General features: G+C 51.6%; 1 protein-coding gene across 1 annotated transcript in view; it reads right to left on the bottom strand.

Moving 5' to 3' along the window:
• The window catches only part of Ano7 (anoctamin 7), a 28,706-nt gene that overhangs the window by 12,070 nt on the left and 1,530 nt on the right, over nt 1-15,106 (bottom strand). Inside the window, exons 2-13 of the mRNA XM_051190831.1 lie at nt 14,600-14,657; nt 11,922-12,052; nt 9,742-9,849; nt 8,942-9,078; nt 6,611-6,668; nt 5,521-5,631; nt 4,403-4,568; nt 2,714-2,804; nt 2,043-2,139; nt 926-1,069; nt 722-859; nt 26-124 (exon numbers count right to left, since the gene is read on the bottom strand). Coding sequence (XP_051046788.1) covers nt 26-124; nt 722-859; nt 926-1,069; nt 2,043-2,139; nt 2,714-2,804; nt 4,403-4,568; nt 5,521-5,631; nt 6,611-6,668; nt 8,942-9,078; nt 9,742-9,849; nt 11,922-12,052; nt 14,600-14,657 — 1,338 coding nt within the window. The remainder of the gene's footprint in view (nt 1-25; nt 125-721; nt 860-925; nt 1,070-2,042; nt 2,140-2,713; nt 2,805-4,402; nt 4,569-5,520; nt 5,632-6,610; nt 6,669-8,941; nt 9,079-9,741; nt 9,850-11,921; nt 12,053-14,599; nt 14,658-15,106) is intronic.

Here is a 15,106-nt window from a genome sequence, read left to right as displayed (position 1 = left end):
AGTAGAACGGGCAGCAGAGACTCACCCAGGCCGAGAGGAAGGCATTGTCTGACTTGGACACAATTACAGCCATGATGGCCCGGTACAGGATGATGGACACAAGGCACATAATCACCACAGCCACCTGCAGGACCAGGGAAGTCCTGAGCCTCCTGTTGTGGACCCAGCACCCACCCCCGCAGGCTAGCACAGGCCTCTGGGTCCGTAGCAGCTCCACAGGTCCCTCTTGCAGGGGCCCCCATCTGCAGCCTGCCAGTGTCCCCTGGGTTCTGCAGAGGTGGGGTTTAGGACGGGGGTGTCAGCATGCCAGGTAGTTAATGTATGGTGTCCTTACACCCAGTGTTGGAGAACTGTGTCCCATCCACCCACCTCTTTACAGCACTAAATTGGGGTTCATAGTACCTGGAACGGGCTGGGGTCCTTTTAAGCAGTCTTTGGCTAGAAGGTACCAAAGGGACTAGTGTGTCCCGTTCATTTTTGGAATCTGGTCCCTTGTTTAATGGGTACCCTATGTCACATATGGTGAAGCTCTTCCGGAAGCCCTCACACGCATACACACCCCATTTGAAAGCCCATCGATTGGCCCTGGGCTCAGGCCCTTCCCTGAGGCACAAAGCACAGGGCTTCTCTGCAAGACACTGAGGAGCTTATGTCTGGAGGAGATAGCAGAAGTGGGAAGACAGAGACGGAGGGGGAAGACAGGTTGGCAGGACCCCCGCACCATCATCAGGAGGACCACAGAGCCAGCCAGCATGCGGTGTACACGGCGCTTCTCAGGGAAGTAGGGTTCATCTTCCCCAGTGATGGGGTTCAGGGCTGTCGTAGGAGCCATTGCAGCGAACTGGGGCCGAGGCCTCTCCTGAAAGGGAACCATGCTCAGTAGGGCGTGACCCTCGCCAGAAGCCACCCAGCCCAGCTCACATACCTCAATGTCCTCATAGTCAGAACAGTCCCAGCGGTAGGCTAAGGTGGCATTTTTCCGCTTCCAGTACTCAAGAAGCAGTACTGCCCACAGCGCCATGAACAAACTGAAGAAGACAGTGCCACCATGGTCAAAGAGCCGCCCAGCCTGGAGGGGAGAAGGGGTCTCCAAGTCTTCCCAAGGACAGGTGGTCCTTTCACAGGCCCTGGTCTCCTGGAGCTGGAGCATCTTCCCACACAGGCCCACCACGGAGCTCCAGCCCCACAGGGAGAAAGAAGGGCTCTGCTCAGGAGCCAGAACTGCCTGGTTTCACCCAGTCTCAGGGACCTTGTGTTTTTTGTTTTTCCAGACAGAGTTTCTCTGTGTAATAGTCCTGGCTATCCTGGAACTCATTCTGTAGTCCAGGCTTGGTTCTGCCAGTGCCTAAAAGCTTCCAGAGATACCTTAGCTAGTAGACCTGGGGGTAGGGTTCCAGGTGATTAATGATTAGCCTTTTGTGCTAGTTAGTTTTTGTTTGTTTGTTGTCAACACAAGCTAGGGCTATCTGGGGAGAGAGAGCTTCAGATGGGAAAATATGTCCACCAGATTGGCCTGTAGGGAACTAAGCGGCATGCTTCCTTGATGAATGACTGATGAGAGAGAGCAGGTCCCTGGGCAGGGCCGCCCCTGGGCAGTGTAAGAAAGGTCCCTGCAGGTAGAAGAAAGCAGGCTGAGAGACTGTCTGACAGACAAGCCGGTGAGCAGCATGAGTCAGTGGCCTCTGCTTCAGGTCCTGCTCCGGGTTCCTGCCTTGAGCGCCTGTCCTGACTTCCCTTCACAACAGGCTATGATCAGACCGTGTAACCCAAATAAAGCCTTCCCTCCCCAAGCCGCTTTTGTTCATGGTGTTTTATGACAGCCATAGAAAGCAAACTAAGACCGCCGTATCTAACACCTATGGCAGTAGAAGCGACTTCGTGACACCCTCGACAGTCATCGGTGAGGCATAACCAGACCTAACCTGAATGCCAGGTCAGGGGTGACAGAGCTCGCTGAGGGTTCTGACTGCACAGACAGAGCGAGCCAGGACCGATAGGAGCTGCCAGCCCTCAACACCCTGACCCCAGCTCTCACTCCATACCTGGGCCAGGGTGCAGGCACTGGAAAGCAGCCAAAAAGAGCAGTCAGAGCAGAGTGGGCACATGTCAAAGCTGTCCGAGCTGTGGCACAGCTCCTGCCTGTGGGGGACAGTGTGGTTCCAGGCACCGAAGGCTGCACCGCCTGAAACTTATCCACTCCTTGTCCACATGCCATCCCTGCTCTTCCAACCCTGGAACTCTCAGGAGTTGTTATATTTTGGGGGACACGGTCTTGAACGTAGCTGGTCTTGAACTTGCTACGTAGCTGAGGACTCCTTGAGTTTCTGATGCTCCCATCTCCTGAGTGCTGGGATTGCAGGAGTGCACCAGCACACCTGCCTTATGAAATGCTGGGGACCAAAGCCAAGGCCTCATGCGTGCTTGGCGGGCCCCCTGTCAATTGAGCTACACCCCCAACCCCAGCATTTCTTTAAAAAGCAGTTTTTCCTTTTTGTTTTTTTAAATACGCAACAATAACAATGAAAGGTAACTTTCTGAACTTTCAGCTACATGATAAAGTAAAACACTAAGCCAGTCATTTGTTATAGGGAAAGCCTATACAAAAGGATGAGAGGTTGAGCGTCAGTGGCAGCCTGGGGACTCGCCTGACAACCTGTCATCCTGTGTCGCCAGGCACAGGAAGCTTTGGGAGCTAAGGTAAGGGGACACTTACGTTGGTGTGTCTGAGAACACTAGGAAACATCCCACCAGGAACACCACTGTGCCCACCACTGCTGCAGGCAGGAGCCAGCCTGTGTAAAACCCTGCAAGGGGAACCCAGGACCCAGTGGTTAGAAAACAAGTGTGCTCTAGCGCCGAAGTTGCTTTCGGGGACCCAGGCTCAGCTCAGTGGGAACTAGAACCTTTGGAAGGATCCTGAGAGGCATGGGCGTCTCCTCCGGCCACTGCCCTCGACTCTGAGCATCTCCCCTCAACTCTGGACTCTCGCACGGTGTTGGCTTAGTAGCTGTGAACCCTTGACTCCATCCCACTGGGTGATTTTAGGTGTTTCTCTGTGTAGCCTTGGCTGTTCGGCCATTTGCTTTGTAGACAAGGCTGGCCTTGAACTCACAGGGATCCACCTGCCTCTGCCTCCAAGTGCTCGGGTTAAAGGCATGCGCCACCAGCACTCAACCCCATGGGGTGTTTAATCTCCTGATATTGTTCCCTAGCATGTTCCCACCTCCAACTGCTCACTGCTGTCTTTCCAGGAGAAACAGGATGCATTGCAGCTTGAACCCCAGTGGAGGTATGGGTCATTCTGGACCCACTTTTACCCCCACACCCCAGTAGGGCACCATCTCAATGGACCACACCTGGACCTCCGAAGTACCCCATATCCATCAAATGTGCATCTACCTGCTTCCTGTGGGGTCAGCCTGGTCCCTACTGACCCTGTGAGGCCAGGAAGACACCTATAAAATGTCCTCTGTCTAGAGCCTAGATGAAGAGTCCTTCTTCCCCCACCCCTAGAAGTCCTCCAGCATAGCCATACTGGACAGCAGGAAAGGCAAATCCCAGGATGAGGGAGGAGGGTTAGAAGGCGGACCCCAGAGAGGACAGCTCGTCTCTAAGGTGCCCGCCTGACTGAGGCCAGCAGAATGGCTTGGAGTAGAATCCCCCATAGGGATGTCTTTTCTCTCAGGGTAGACATTCCTGACGGAGCTTCCCAAAAGGGAATGGGTGCTAGCCAGGGTCAAGAAAGCCCCACAAACTAAGGGACTCTAGTGCAATGCCTAGTGTTGTGGGATATTTGTACACTGTGTGAAAAATGTATTGCTGTGATTGGTGTAATAAACAGCCAATAGCTGGGCAGGAGGAATGGGCGGGACTTCCGGGTAGAGAGAACTCTGGGAAGAGGGTGGAGTCGCCAGCCAGACCCAGAGGAAGCAGCATGGCAGAACTGAGAGATAAGGTAACAGAATGTAAAATAAATGGGTTAAATTATAAGAGTCGGGGGCTGGAGAGATGGCTCAGTGGTTAAGAACACTGGCCGCTCTTCCAGGGGACCGGGGTCCAATTCCTAGCACACACAAGGCAGCTCCTAACTGTCTGTAACTCCTGTTCCAGGAGCTCCCACACCCTCACATAGATGTGCATGTGGGCAAAGCACCATTGTACATAAAATACACATAAGTTATTTTTTAAAAAGTTATGAGCTAGTGGGACAAGCCCAAGCTAAGGCCAAGCTTCCATAACTAATAGTAATTAAGTCTCCATGTCATTATTTGTGACACTGAGTAGAAAACCATCCGTCTACACAGTGTTTGTTTTATTACCAGGAGAATAAGGTCTGGCAGTAGAATTATCCAAGAGAGCAGGCTGTCATAACACAAAGATCAAGCAGAAAGACGAGACTCACCAAGCCAGGCGAAGTAGAGAGCCACCTTCTCCCCGAAGTACTGCCGCACGTGGTCCAGCGGCTGGTACTTAACCCACTTGCCCCAGCGAGCCCAGTGCTGGAATAAGACCTGGCGCTGCGTGAGACCCAGGGTCTGTGAGTTCTCAGGGACTGCAGAGAACGGGCCCTGGGAATAAGACGTCATTGAGCTGAGCTTCTCTGTGATGTTTTAGCTCTGCCCGCGAGTCCCCACCGGCCCCCACCACAGGACACGTCTAGGAATGGGAACTTCAGTGCTGACCCAGACCCACAATTCCACCCTCCAGTGCAGGCAACATAATCACACTGGGGGATGAGAAGTGTCTGAAGGGAAATATAAGTTGAGTTCCCTTGACTCCTGGGACTGCTGAGTGTCCAGGGCAGGGGATGAATCTGAAAGAGTTGGCCAGGACAATAACTGGGGTGCAGGTTGCCCAACAGCGCTGTAGGATTGTCCAGGCCTGACACATAAGCTGTGTGGTACCCAGGCTATGAGCCACTCTTCATGTACCCCAGCTCAGCAGACATGATGAGTAATGCTATGTAAGATGTGAGTGAGTGTGTGTGTGTGTGTGTGTGTGTGTGTATCGGGGTGCCTGACATTTCTACACCGTTCTATTAAGCAGGAATGTCCCCATGGCTTCCTGGGCATGCATGACTCAAGACTTTTTGAAATTGCTCTTCAGCATCCCCTGTGTGGTAGAAGACTGCAGAAAAGTTTGGACACGAATAACATCCTGGCCCACACATGGCTGCATGAGGATGATAGTATGGGAGTCAGAGCAGCACCAGGCAGCTATTACAGTGACTCTGCCCCAGACTGCCCAGCTTCTAGGTAGGGAGAAGGGTGCTGGAGACCTTCCTGTCTTTCCTAGTGAGAGACGCTGCCTGAGAAACCCAGACTTAGTACCCGAGCAAGAGCAGGAGACTAAGCTGAACCCTTCAGCCTCCAACCTGACTACTTCACATTAGAAGGCTGTGCATTTAGTGTTCCTGACCCCAGTGTGACTGTCACAGAGGGCTTCCTGTGGGCAAGGTGGGCAGTAGCACTGGGGTAACTCCCAGGCCACCCTGGTTTAACCCCCAACCCTGAAACTCACATCATGCAAGGGGAAGGCTGCACTGAAGACACCTTCTGCCAGCAGCTGGTCAAGCCCAAATAAGCCTTTCTTCTTGTGGCCATATCGGGTCTTGGCCAGGATCTCAAACAGCTGAGGGATGGATGGGGGACAGCACCTGTTACTGGTCATGTGATGACAGCACAGTAGGAGACCCACCTTGGTACTAAAACCTTGGATGACAGACGATGACGTTGATGGACTGTCCCCAAGGCCTTGAAACCCAGGTCCTGTGTCACAGCCACACATTCATGACCACACTGGGAGGGATAATAGTAATTCTCCCATCTTACAAACTCAGAAGACTTTAGTCACGTGGCCCTTTAGAGTCCAGCCTAGTCATGCGTGGCTTGCGTGGACCCCCGTTCCAGTAGGATCGGCTCTGTTAGGGTACCTGTCTGGGGTGGGAGACCTCTGCCACTGTAGTAGTGGCCTTTGGTGGTCATAAGTGTGTAGCTCAGGCCTGTCTAGGTCCTCCTGGCTACATGATGTTGGAGCACGCCTCCTAGTACAATGGTTCTCAACCTCCCTAATGCTGCAACCCTTAACACAGTTCTTCTTATTGTGGTGACCCCCAACCATAAAATTACTTTCATTGCTACTTTGTAACTGTAATTTACAACCGCTGTGAATTGTGATGTAAATGGTTGTGTTTTCTGATGGTCTTAGGCGACCCCTGTGAAAGGTTCCCATAGGTTGAGAAACACCTAGTGTCTCAGATCTGCCCCTGTAGCCTGTTTTGGCAGATGACCTCTTCCTTGTCTGTTCTGGACAGCCAAGAGGATCACCTCACCCAGGCCTGGTACCTTGGCTGTCTGTCCCAGAGGTCCATAAACATGTATTGTTCTGGGCCCCAGACTGGAGGAGTACTGGATAGAGAGCTGGCTTTCACTTGTCTGGACATGGCCCACCCCCACTGTCCTGCATGCAGGCCATATCCACCCTCCGTACAGCAAGGTCAGGGGCATTCTCTTAGGCTTCCGCCCTCTGCCTATAGGGAGCTTTATGGTGGCCATGAAGACCTCAGGGTTGGGATCTAGTCAGATCAGGGTCTGCATCACACTCCACTCACAATCTGGTGCCTCTTGGTACTGGTGAAGAAGGTGTCCTGGTTGTCACTGCCAAGGAACCTGCAGAGGTGACAAAAGTTTAGAGATTTGAGAGTATGGGAGTTTTTTTTTTTTTTTTTTTTTTTTTTTTGCCACACATACAAGTAAAGGCATGGGCACATATGTCAGAGAAGGCTGTGTACACAGAGGCCCGCACCCAGAGGCCAAGGAGGACAGCCTCTATACCACATAAACTCAGTTCTCTTTTTTGCCTTTTCTTTTCCTCAGACAGGAGGCCGCAACAAATGCTACACACCACACACATAAGGCAGGGGAAAAGCAGACGGTTCGTACAGAGGACAAGGCCCAGAGCAGAAGGTTTAGCTTCCCTGCCCTGAAGCTTGTAAACAAGGACTAAAGGCACAAGAAGAGGGGGTCAGGGGTCACAAGCGTCCTGGGTGCTTCATTAGTGGAGGCAACGATGATTGAGGCCAGGTCTAGGCCTTGTGTGGGCACACAATTGCTCTCTCCAGGAATGAATGTGAAGAGGCTCCGGGAGTTTGTGAGGGAGGGCTGTTCACATCCGTGTTGTCTCCCTCACCAGTCAGGGAAGGTATAACGAGGGAGTCCACTAACCCAGGACACTGGAACAGAGTAAGGAATGGACTACTGTGGTCTGAGTGTCTCACTGAAGTTCATGGGCTGTGAAGGATCAGGTGGGGGGACCTTTAAGAGTGAGGTCAAGCTAGGCACGGAGGTGGCGCATGCCTTTAATCCCAGCACTCGGGAATCAGAAGCAGGTGGATGATGGGAGATGTCATTCTGTAAACATGTTTCTCTTATTGGTTAATGAATAAAGCACTGTTGGCCAACAGGAAAGCAAGATAGGCAGGACTGGGAGACAAGGAGAAGAGAGGAAGGAGTTGGGAGGAGATCCAAGATGGTGGGCGGAGAGAACAGAACGCCAGCCCCTCTCTCCGGTAAGATAATACCACGTGGAAGTACTTAGTTTAATAGAAATGGGTCAATAATTAATACAGAGCTAGCCGATAAGAAACTAGTAACTGGCCAATAGAATTATATCAAATACAGAGTCTCTGTGTGTTATTTGGGGCTGGCGCGGCAGCGGGACCAGATTGGCAGGGAAAAGACTACTACAGCCAGGGTTACATAGTGAGACTCAAGTGGGGGCCAGCGCAAAGGCATGACGTCATGTGATTGCACTCTTAGAAGGAACTAGTTCTGGTTTGTCGTAGAGAGACTCAGTTATCAGAGGAAGCCAGACAACTCTGTCTGCCTCTCCAGGCATAGCTAGCTCCTCCTCCATCTCTCTTTGCTGTTGTGTCTAGCCAGAGGCCAAGCAGCGGAAGCCACCAATACTGAGCTTTCAGCTGCCGAATGTGCAAGCTAAATGAACCTTTTCTCTTATTACGTTTTCTGCTACTTTTTTTTTTTTTTGGTTTTTCAAAACAGGGTTTCTCTGTGTAGCTTTGGAGCCTGTCCTGGAACTCACTCTGTAGACCAGGCTGGCCTCCAACTCACAGAGATCCTCCTGCCTCTGCCTCCCAAGTGCTGGGATTAAAGATGTGTGCCTTCAACACCCGGCACACCTCTTCTTTTTTAAAGAGCAGTTTATTTTGTGCAGTGGGAGGGTAGGGTAGGTAAACAATAATCACTGCAAACCAAGCCCTATTTTCTGTTTTTTATTCGTGTGTGTGTGTGTGTGTGTGTGCATGCACATATATGTATACACACCATGTATATATGATATGTGTGTGCATCCCACCGTGCATGTGTAGAGGCCCCGGTACCTAGGGACTTGTTGAGGCAGGGTGTACACACAGGCTAGCTGGCCTGTGAGCTTCAGGGCAATTCTCACCATAGGAGTTCTGGGATTACAGATGTACACCACCACATCTGGCTTTTGGGTGGGTTCCAGGGGTTGAATCAGTTGTCAGGCTTACACGAGTGTTTTGACTTGTTAAGCCATTTCCCCTGCCTCTAACTGCTCTCAACAGAGTCCCCATCTTTGGGTATTTTGTTCTAGCAACAGAAGTGGATTGTGACTTGGGCCTTGTGCATTCATTCCTGGGATTTGAGGTATGTTTGTCCCACAGCACGGCCACACTATTCTGACTAATGGGGTTAGTTCAGTAGGCTCGCTCACCTGGGATTCAGATGGTATTCTCTGAAAGTCCCAGGTGAGGAGAGCATTTGACAGAAAGCACAGTGTTTAGTTAGTTCATTCATATGCCCATCCCGTCATTCCCAGTCTCATTCACGCATCCATCCTAGTTCTTGTTGGGGCTGGTCCCACAGGAGGCTATCCTGCTGAGCTTAAGGGGCTCCCATACCACTGCAGCTTGCTTGCTTTGAACTGGCAGGAGTAGTACTCAGGAGGAGTGTTCGGCACATGCTCCAGCAGGATATTGGGGATGCCCAGCCACTCCAGAAGGGTGGCTGACCAGTTGGAGGCCTGGTTGGGTAAGTCCTGGAAAGGAAATTGTTCAGAGGGAAATCTCCACAGCTGGGGAGGAGAGAGCGTGGCCAAATCTGCAAATGGGACTCCAGTCAGAAGGCCTCAGCCAAGAGAAATAGCATCTCTTACTCTTGGTCCTGCTGCAGACCCTTCGCCTCTCTGGGTCTCAGACTCTGAGAGTTGCTTGGCTTGTTAAATGAGCACCAGAACTGCTCATGCCACTAGGGAACAAAAGAAGTGAACAGTGTGTCTCTGTCCACCCCAGTGCCATGCTGGTGAGCAGTCCAGGCACGCCATCCCGGGGGGGGGGGGGGGAGGGAGGGGGCACGGAGAGGCTGCTGTCCTTCATGCTGAGCACACGAGGCTGGAGCTTCCTAAGCAGACGGTGCTGCAGGGAACTCAGCCATCTTACAGCCTCCTCCATACTGCCAGGCTTTTAAGCTCCTGCTCCTGCCATGCAGGGCATTATCCCCTGTTCACGGAGCGGGTGTTTTGAGGTTCCATGTGACAGTAGGTAAGAGGGAAACTAGAGATCCCCAAATGGGAACACAGCCAAGGAGTGATGGTTTTGGCAGCTGAGCCCAGTACATAGGTATCGATCAAATGTAGAGCTGGGTGGGGACCCCCATGCTCTCCCTCTGCCCCCCATCCTCTCCCTCTGCCCCCCCCCCATACCTGCAGAGGCAGCTTCAGGCGCAAGTCTTCTGCATAGTAGCAGAGCACAGCCCAGGGTGCTCTGAGGAGGATGTAGTGAACTGCAATGGCCTCGTGCTGGACATCATGCTGCAGGCACCGGGGACTTCTGTGAGGGTCTGAGGGTGTTGCTGTGTGCTCTGTGTCTACTCACACTTGGGAGAGGACTAACACTGGCATGCTAACAGAGGCCAATGGCTGGGCGCCCTCTCAGTGGGAACGCTCCCTTACACGGCCCACCTCAGCACCCCTTCCACAGAGAGCTTGCATCTGGGGCCACCTGCATTCCCTTCTGTGGCAATGACAACCAAAGCGACTCTTCCTCAAAGTCTGGGGACCCATGCACAGCTTCTGCTGCTCTGGCCTCTGTCATCTTTTGGTTAAAGGGGCAGCAAATGAAGCTTTGTGTGTCAGAAACCCATGCCAGGCCCAGTCTGTCTGTCTGTCTCTCTCTGACTACAGATGAGGATGTAGCTCTTAGCTACTTTTCCGCTGCCACACTTGCCTGTCACCATGCTCCCTGCCATCATGATAATAGGCTAACCATCTGAAGCTGTAAACAACCCCCGCCCCAGTTAAATGCTTTCTTTTTGAGCTGCCTTGGTCCTGATGCGTCTCTTCACAGCAATGGAACAGTGACTAAGACAGAGGCGGAAGTAGCTTTCAGTGAAAACAAACAAAACTCCTATCGATAGTGACACACGTGACCAGCAGTCTCCACGTCTCCTATACCACTGGCCCAGCAGACCCAACAGGAACGAACAAATGACACAACAGGCAGCTTACTTCACAGCTGTTCCCGGACTCGGATGGTTCTGCTCTAGATCTCTCGTTATTTTAGGGCAGGTTGCTAGCAGTGAGATGCATGTGTGCACACAGACTTTGGATTTTGGCCCGGCCCTCTCTGATGATGCCGGGAAGCTGCTGGGAGCAAAGCCCCTGATCTACCCCATGCTTCCAAGGGAAGTATCTTCCCTGCACAATAGACTGCATGGCTAAGCTGGGGCATTCGGTACGATGGTTGCATTTAATGCATTTAAATTCTACTCAGGTCTGGGTCCTGGATTCAACTGGGTTATGGTTGGGAGAAGTTGCCCCCATCATAAGTCAAAGAGCGGCTTAATGGAAATAAAAATGGCTTATACATGTGTAAAACTGCACACACCGCTTTAGAAATGGGAAGTGGAAATGAAAACCAGGGGCGCTAATGCTATCAGCTGGCTGGGGAGGGGGGGAGTCCGACAATGCCACATGTTGAGAATATGCAGAGCGGGGTGGGGTGCTGGCTCACCCCCAGGTGGCAGTGTAAGTTGGGCCAGCAATCGAGGAAAGGGTGTAGTCACAATCACAGACTCTGTTCCTAGGAGAAATACAATCTACAGCCACCCTAAATGACTGGGGCCCTCCAGCAGGAATAAATCAAACGCCCACCAGCCCACAGCAAGGCTGGGTAGCACCCACTGCTCAGGAGAGCCCCACAGACCACATAAAATGGCAGAAGCAAGACTCAGTTGATGAAAGTCAACAGACAAAAGCAAGTTGAGATGCCGAGTGATATGATTAACAGAAGAGTCACAGCTGGCTCTTATGGTGGGGACTATGACAACGGCTCTTCTGGGGACAGACGAAGGCGGCTGGGATGGCAGAGGATGAAGAATACGTAGAAAAGACTTGGCAATGAAGGCCACGGGGAATAAGACAGGGCTCTGCACAGCAGACCCCCTCACCCTGAGATCCCCCGTTGCCTGCCTACCCCAGCACGCAGGGCTTACTTGCCTATTTATTCTACTTTCGTTTGCTCCCTGGAATCTTTGTGGGAGTCATTCTAATTGGTACTATTACATAAAACACACAAAGGGACCTTTGAATCTTCTAACTGTGATTGCAAATGGCACTTGCTGACAAAAGCTGGAGTTAGGCCCTGGGTGGCAAAGACAGAGACAGTTCTACCCACTGCCCTGAAGGTGTCAGCCTATGAGTGAGCCTAGAGCCTTAGGATGGACCCACGTTCTTGCCGACCTGGGGTCTGTGGCTCCCCAGCTCGGGAAGGGTGTGCATCTAGCAGGACCCTGGGGCCTTGTTTGCTTTCTGTATTTGGATAGTAAGTCTTGCAGAGCAGAGTCATGCAGAATTTACAGAGCCCTTCTTCTACCATCACATACCTGATCTACAGTCAGGCCAGCCAGACGAAGACTTTCCAGAAAGGTCTCCCTCCAGAACTCATGTGTGTCTGTCTTGTCATGGGTAGGGCTCTCTTGGGTCCTCAGGTCTTCTTCCCAGACAAGAACAAAATCTGCAGGGACAAATGGGGACAAAGACAGCCAGTGTGGGGCTGATGGAATGCAGGCCCAGGGCAGGCTGCTGGGGTCTCAGTTGGGGCACAGGGTTGGGATGGGAAGTGAGAGCCAGGGGCTTTTCCTAGGCTCTTGCTCAGCCCTGTTCTTAGTCGTCAGGGCTGGAGGGCAGGAGTGTGCAATCAGGAACAGAGGTGGGGAGGGACTGGGCGTGTCCTGGGATCCCTTCTGTAGCTTGGTTCCCACAGTCTAGGTCCCAAACTCCTAAAGGAACCTGTTAGGTGCGATTTCTTGGATCAACAAAAGCACAACAATACATCAAAATGATAAGACAAATTTCATCAGAGGACACCACCAAAAAAGATGAAGGCAACACAGAATAGGGGGAAATATTTGCAAGATGCATTTCTGATAAGGGACTTGTGCCCAGAATTTAGAGGACTTTTGCAATCTAACAACCACACAGATACAGTCTGACAGACAGACAGACAGGCACACACACACACAAAGAACAACCAACTTAAAAGTGGGAAAGGTTTTGAAGAGATATTTGTCTAAAGAGGATATTAAATGTCCAGTTGACACAAGAGAAGTCAGCCAATATCATTAGTCATTAGGAAAATACAGACCAGATCCACAGTGAGATAGTGTTATCTTCTCAGGGAGCAGCCAGCAGCACACTGAGGCGAAGGGCAGCTCTTGGCTGAGACCTGTGGCTGACAGCTGAGGCCAAATTAAGAGTTGCCGACCCCACAGGAGGTTTTGTCAGCTTGCGTACTCCTCAGGCTTATGCATTTTACATACACGGTCACCCTTAAATCTCTTTCGGGTCCCCGGTTACACTTGAGACAGGGGACTGCAGGTGTGGTCACTTATGCAGATGGGATATCTACACCACAAAGATATTGCCACGATTACTATTTGTTACCCAGGGTCATCCTGTTCACCTGGCAGAATTATGCTTTCTCTGATAAGAACACGGGGGACTTAATGGCAGACCAGAACTTAATCACAGTTGTGACCCTGCACTCCCTCCCATTTGGGGCCTCATGGCTGCTCAATCCTTGTGTGTAAACATTTACATACTAGATTTTTCTTATCTCTAATAGGCCCAATTTGCAGAGTACATATCTTTTGGGGTAGTTTGGAGGTGACACTCTAGCTAAATTCCACTTGTGTGGTTTCATGTCTCCTCAGCAAACCCATTGGTAAGTCCTTTACAGTGCCAATTCTATCACGCGGAGTTTCTCCTACATCAATAACAATATTTCACTCCCACCGGGCCAAACACAGGCAACAGTAGGGACTGTGCTATGCAGAGAGTGTGACCCTACACGCTGTGGTTCTCTGTGCAGCAGGGAACTGTCTTTGGGAAAGAGTTTGGCATTTACACAAACAGCTAAACACTGAGTTACCTGCAATGTCACCCAAACCTGCCAACTCAAGAAAAATTAAAATATGTCCACACAAAAGCTTGCATCTGTTTTTTCCCATTCACAACAGAAAGAGGAAAGAATGAGTGAACTTCGTGGTGTGCAAATTACTCATCAACAGAGATGTTTCAAAACAACTGCCTTAAAAACCCAGCAGGGAATGGAGAGATGGCTCGGCCACTAAAGGCTAGGCTCACAACCAAAAATACAAAAACCCCCAGCATTGGGGAGGCAGAGACAGGCGAATCTCTGTGAGTTCAAGGACAGCGTGGTCTACAGAGCAAGTTCCAGGACAGGCTCCAAAGGCACAGAGAAACCCTGTCTTGAAAAACCAAAACCAAACCAAACCAACAAACCAACCAACCAAACGAACAAAAAACCCTGCAATGTCAACATTTACCTCCCTTGACCGTGTGCAGAGTGAATTGTGCTCATTTTCCATGGAATCTTCAATATTTTCTGTGCCTCCTCACATCCCTCCAGCAGTGTGTGTGTGTGTGTGTGTGTGTGTGTGTGTGTGTGTGTGTGTGTGTGTGTGTGTTTGCGTGGCCACCGGCCTTTGTCTGCACATGCTCCTTTCTGCTTTGCTTTTCCATAAGAGTCATGCATAGGAGTGTGAGAGCTGTCCACTGTCCCTTTGAAGCTGTTGGGGAGTGTGGGCCCTTGACCCCAGACAGAGTCCGTACAGGTCCCCCCACAGAATGAAGGCGGCGTAGCGAATGTGGGAGCCATGGGCTAGAGGGACCATAGGAGAAGTGGACCTGACACAATTTAAAGGTAGAAAGATGTGGGGCAAGAGAAAAGAGTCTGAGATGAGCGGAGTCTGTGGTGGAAGGCGAGGAGGAGGGGGCGGTCTGCCCTGAGGCTGGAGCAGGTGGCATGGGTTTTCCTGTGTGAGCCCTCGGGTCAGTCCTTTCCTGTTTCTGCCCCGACTGACTATTACCTGCTCAGCAGGCAGCTCACATCTCACCCTCAGCAGTACTGTCCCCAGAACACAGGGACAGACATCACGGGAGACCTGGTTATGGAGGGACCCAAGCCTGTTGGCTTCCTGCCGCCACCCGAGGCACCCCATTTGTGACCCCACCCCAGGGCCAAGTACAGATGGCTTACCAATCGGGGGTTTGGCAGAGCTCCCAACGGTGCTGGGGGCCACCTGCTGTTTACCTGCCTGAAGGAAGGAAGGAAGGACACCTTTAACACCCAACCAGCAGCAGCGTGACTCACTCCCACCCTGCCCCCTCCCCGGCCGCTCCTTGACCCCATTTCTACCTCAGTGGTTCTCAGCCTTCCTAACGCTGCGGCCTTTGGATACACAGTTCCTCAGGTTGTGGTGACCCCGACCAACCATAAACTTATTTTTGTTGCTACCTCATAACTGTTATTTTGCTACTGTTATGAACTGTAAACATCTGACTTGCCGGATTCTGATAAGCTACCCCTGTGACATGAGAACCGAAGGGGTCTCGACCCATAGGTTGAGAACCACGTTCTACCTCCTTCTACGTTCCTCTCCATCCCTCCTGTCTCCACCTTACACCCTCTTCATCTTCCCCCAATTCTTCCTCCCCAGCTCCTTCCCTCCTCATCCTGCTCATCCAGGCCCCCATCCGCCCCTGC

This window comes from Phodopus roborovskii, unplaced genomic scaffold (assembly GCF_943737965.1).
Source record: "Phodopus roborovskii unplaced genomic scaffold, PHOROB, whole genome shotgun sequence".
NCBI classification, from domain to species: domain Eukaryota; kingdom Metazoa; phylum Chordata; class Mammalia; order Rodentia; family Cricetidae; genus Phodopus; species Phodopus roborovskii.
Note: the sequence above shows the minus strand (reverse complement) of the source record. Positions and strands in the feature narration are given on the sequence as shown.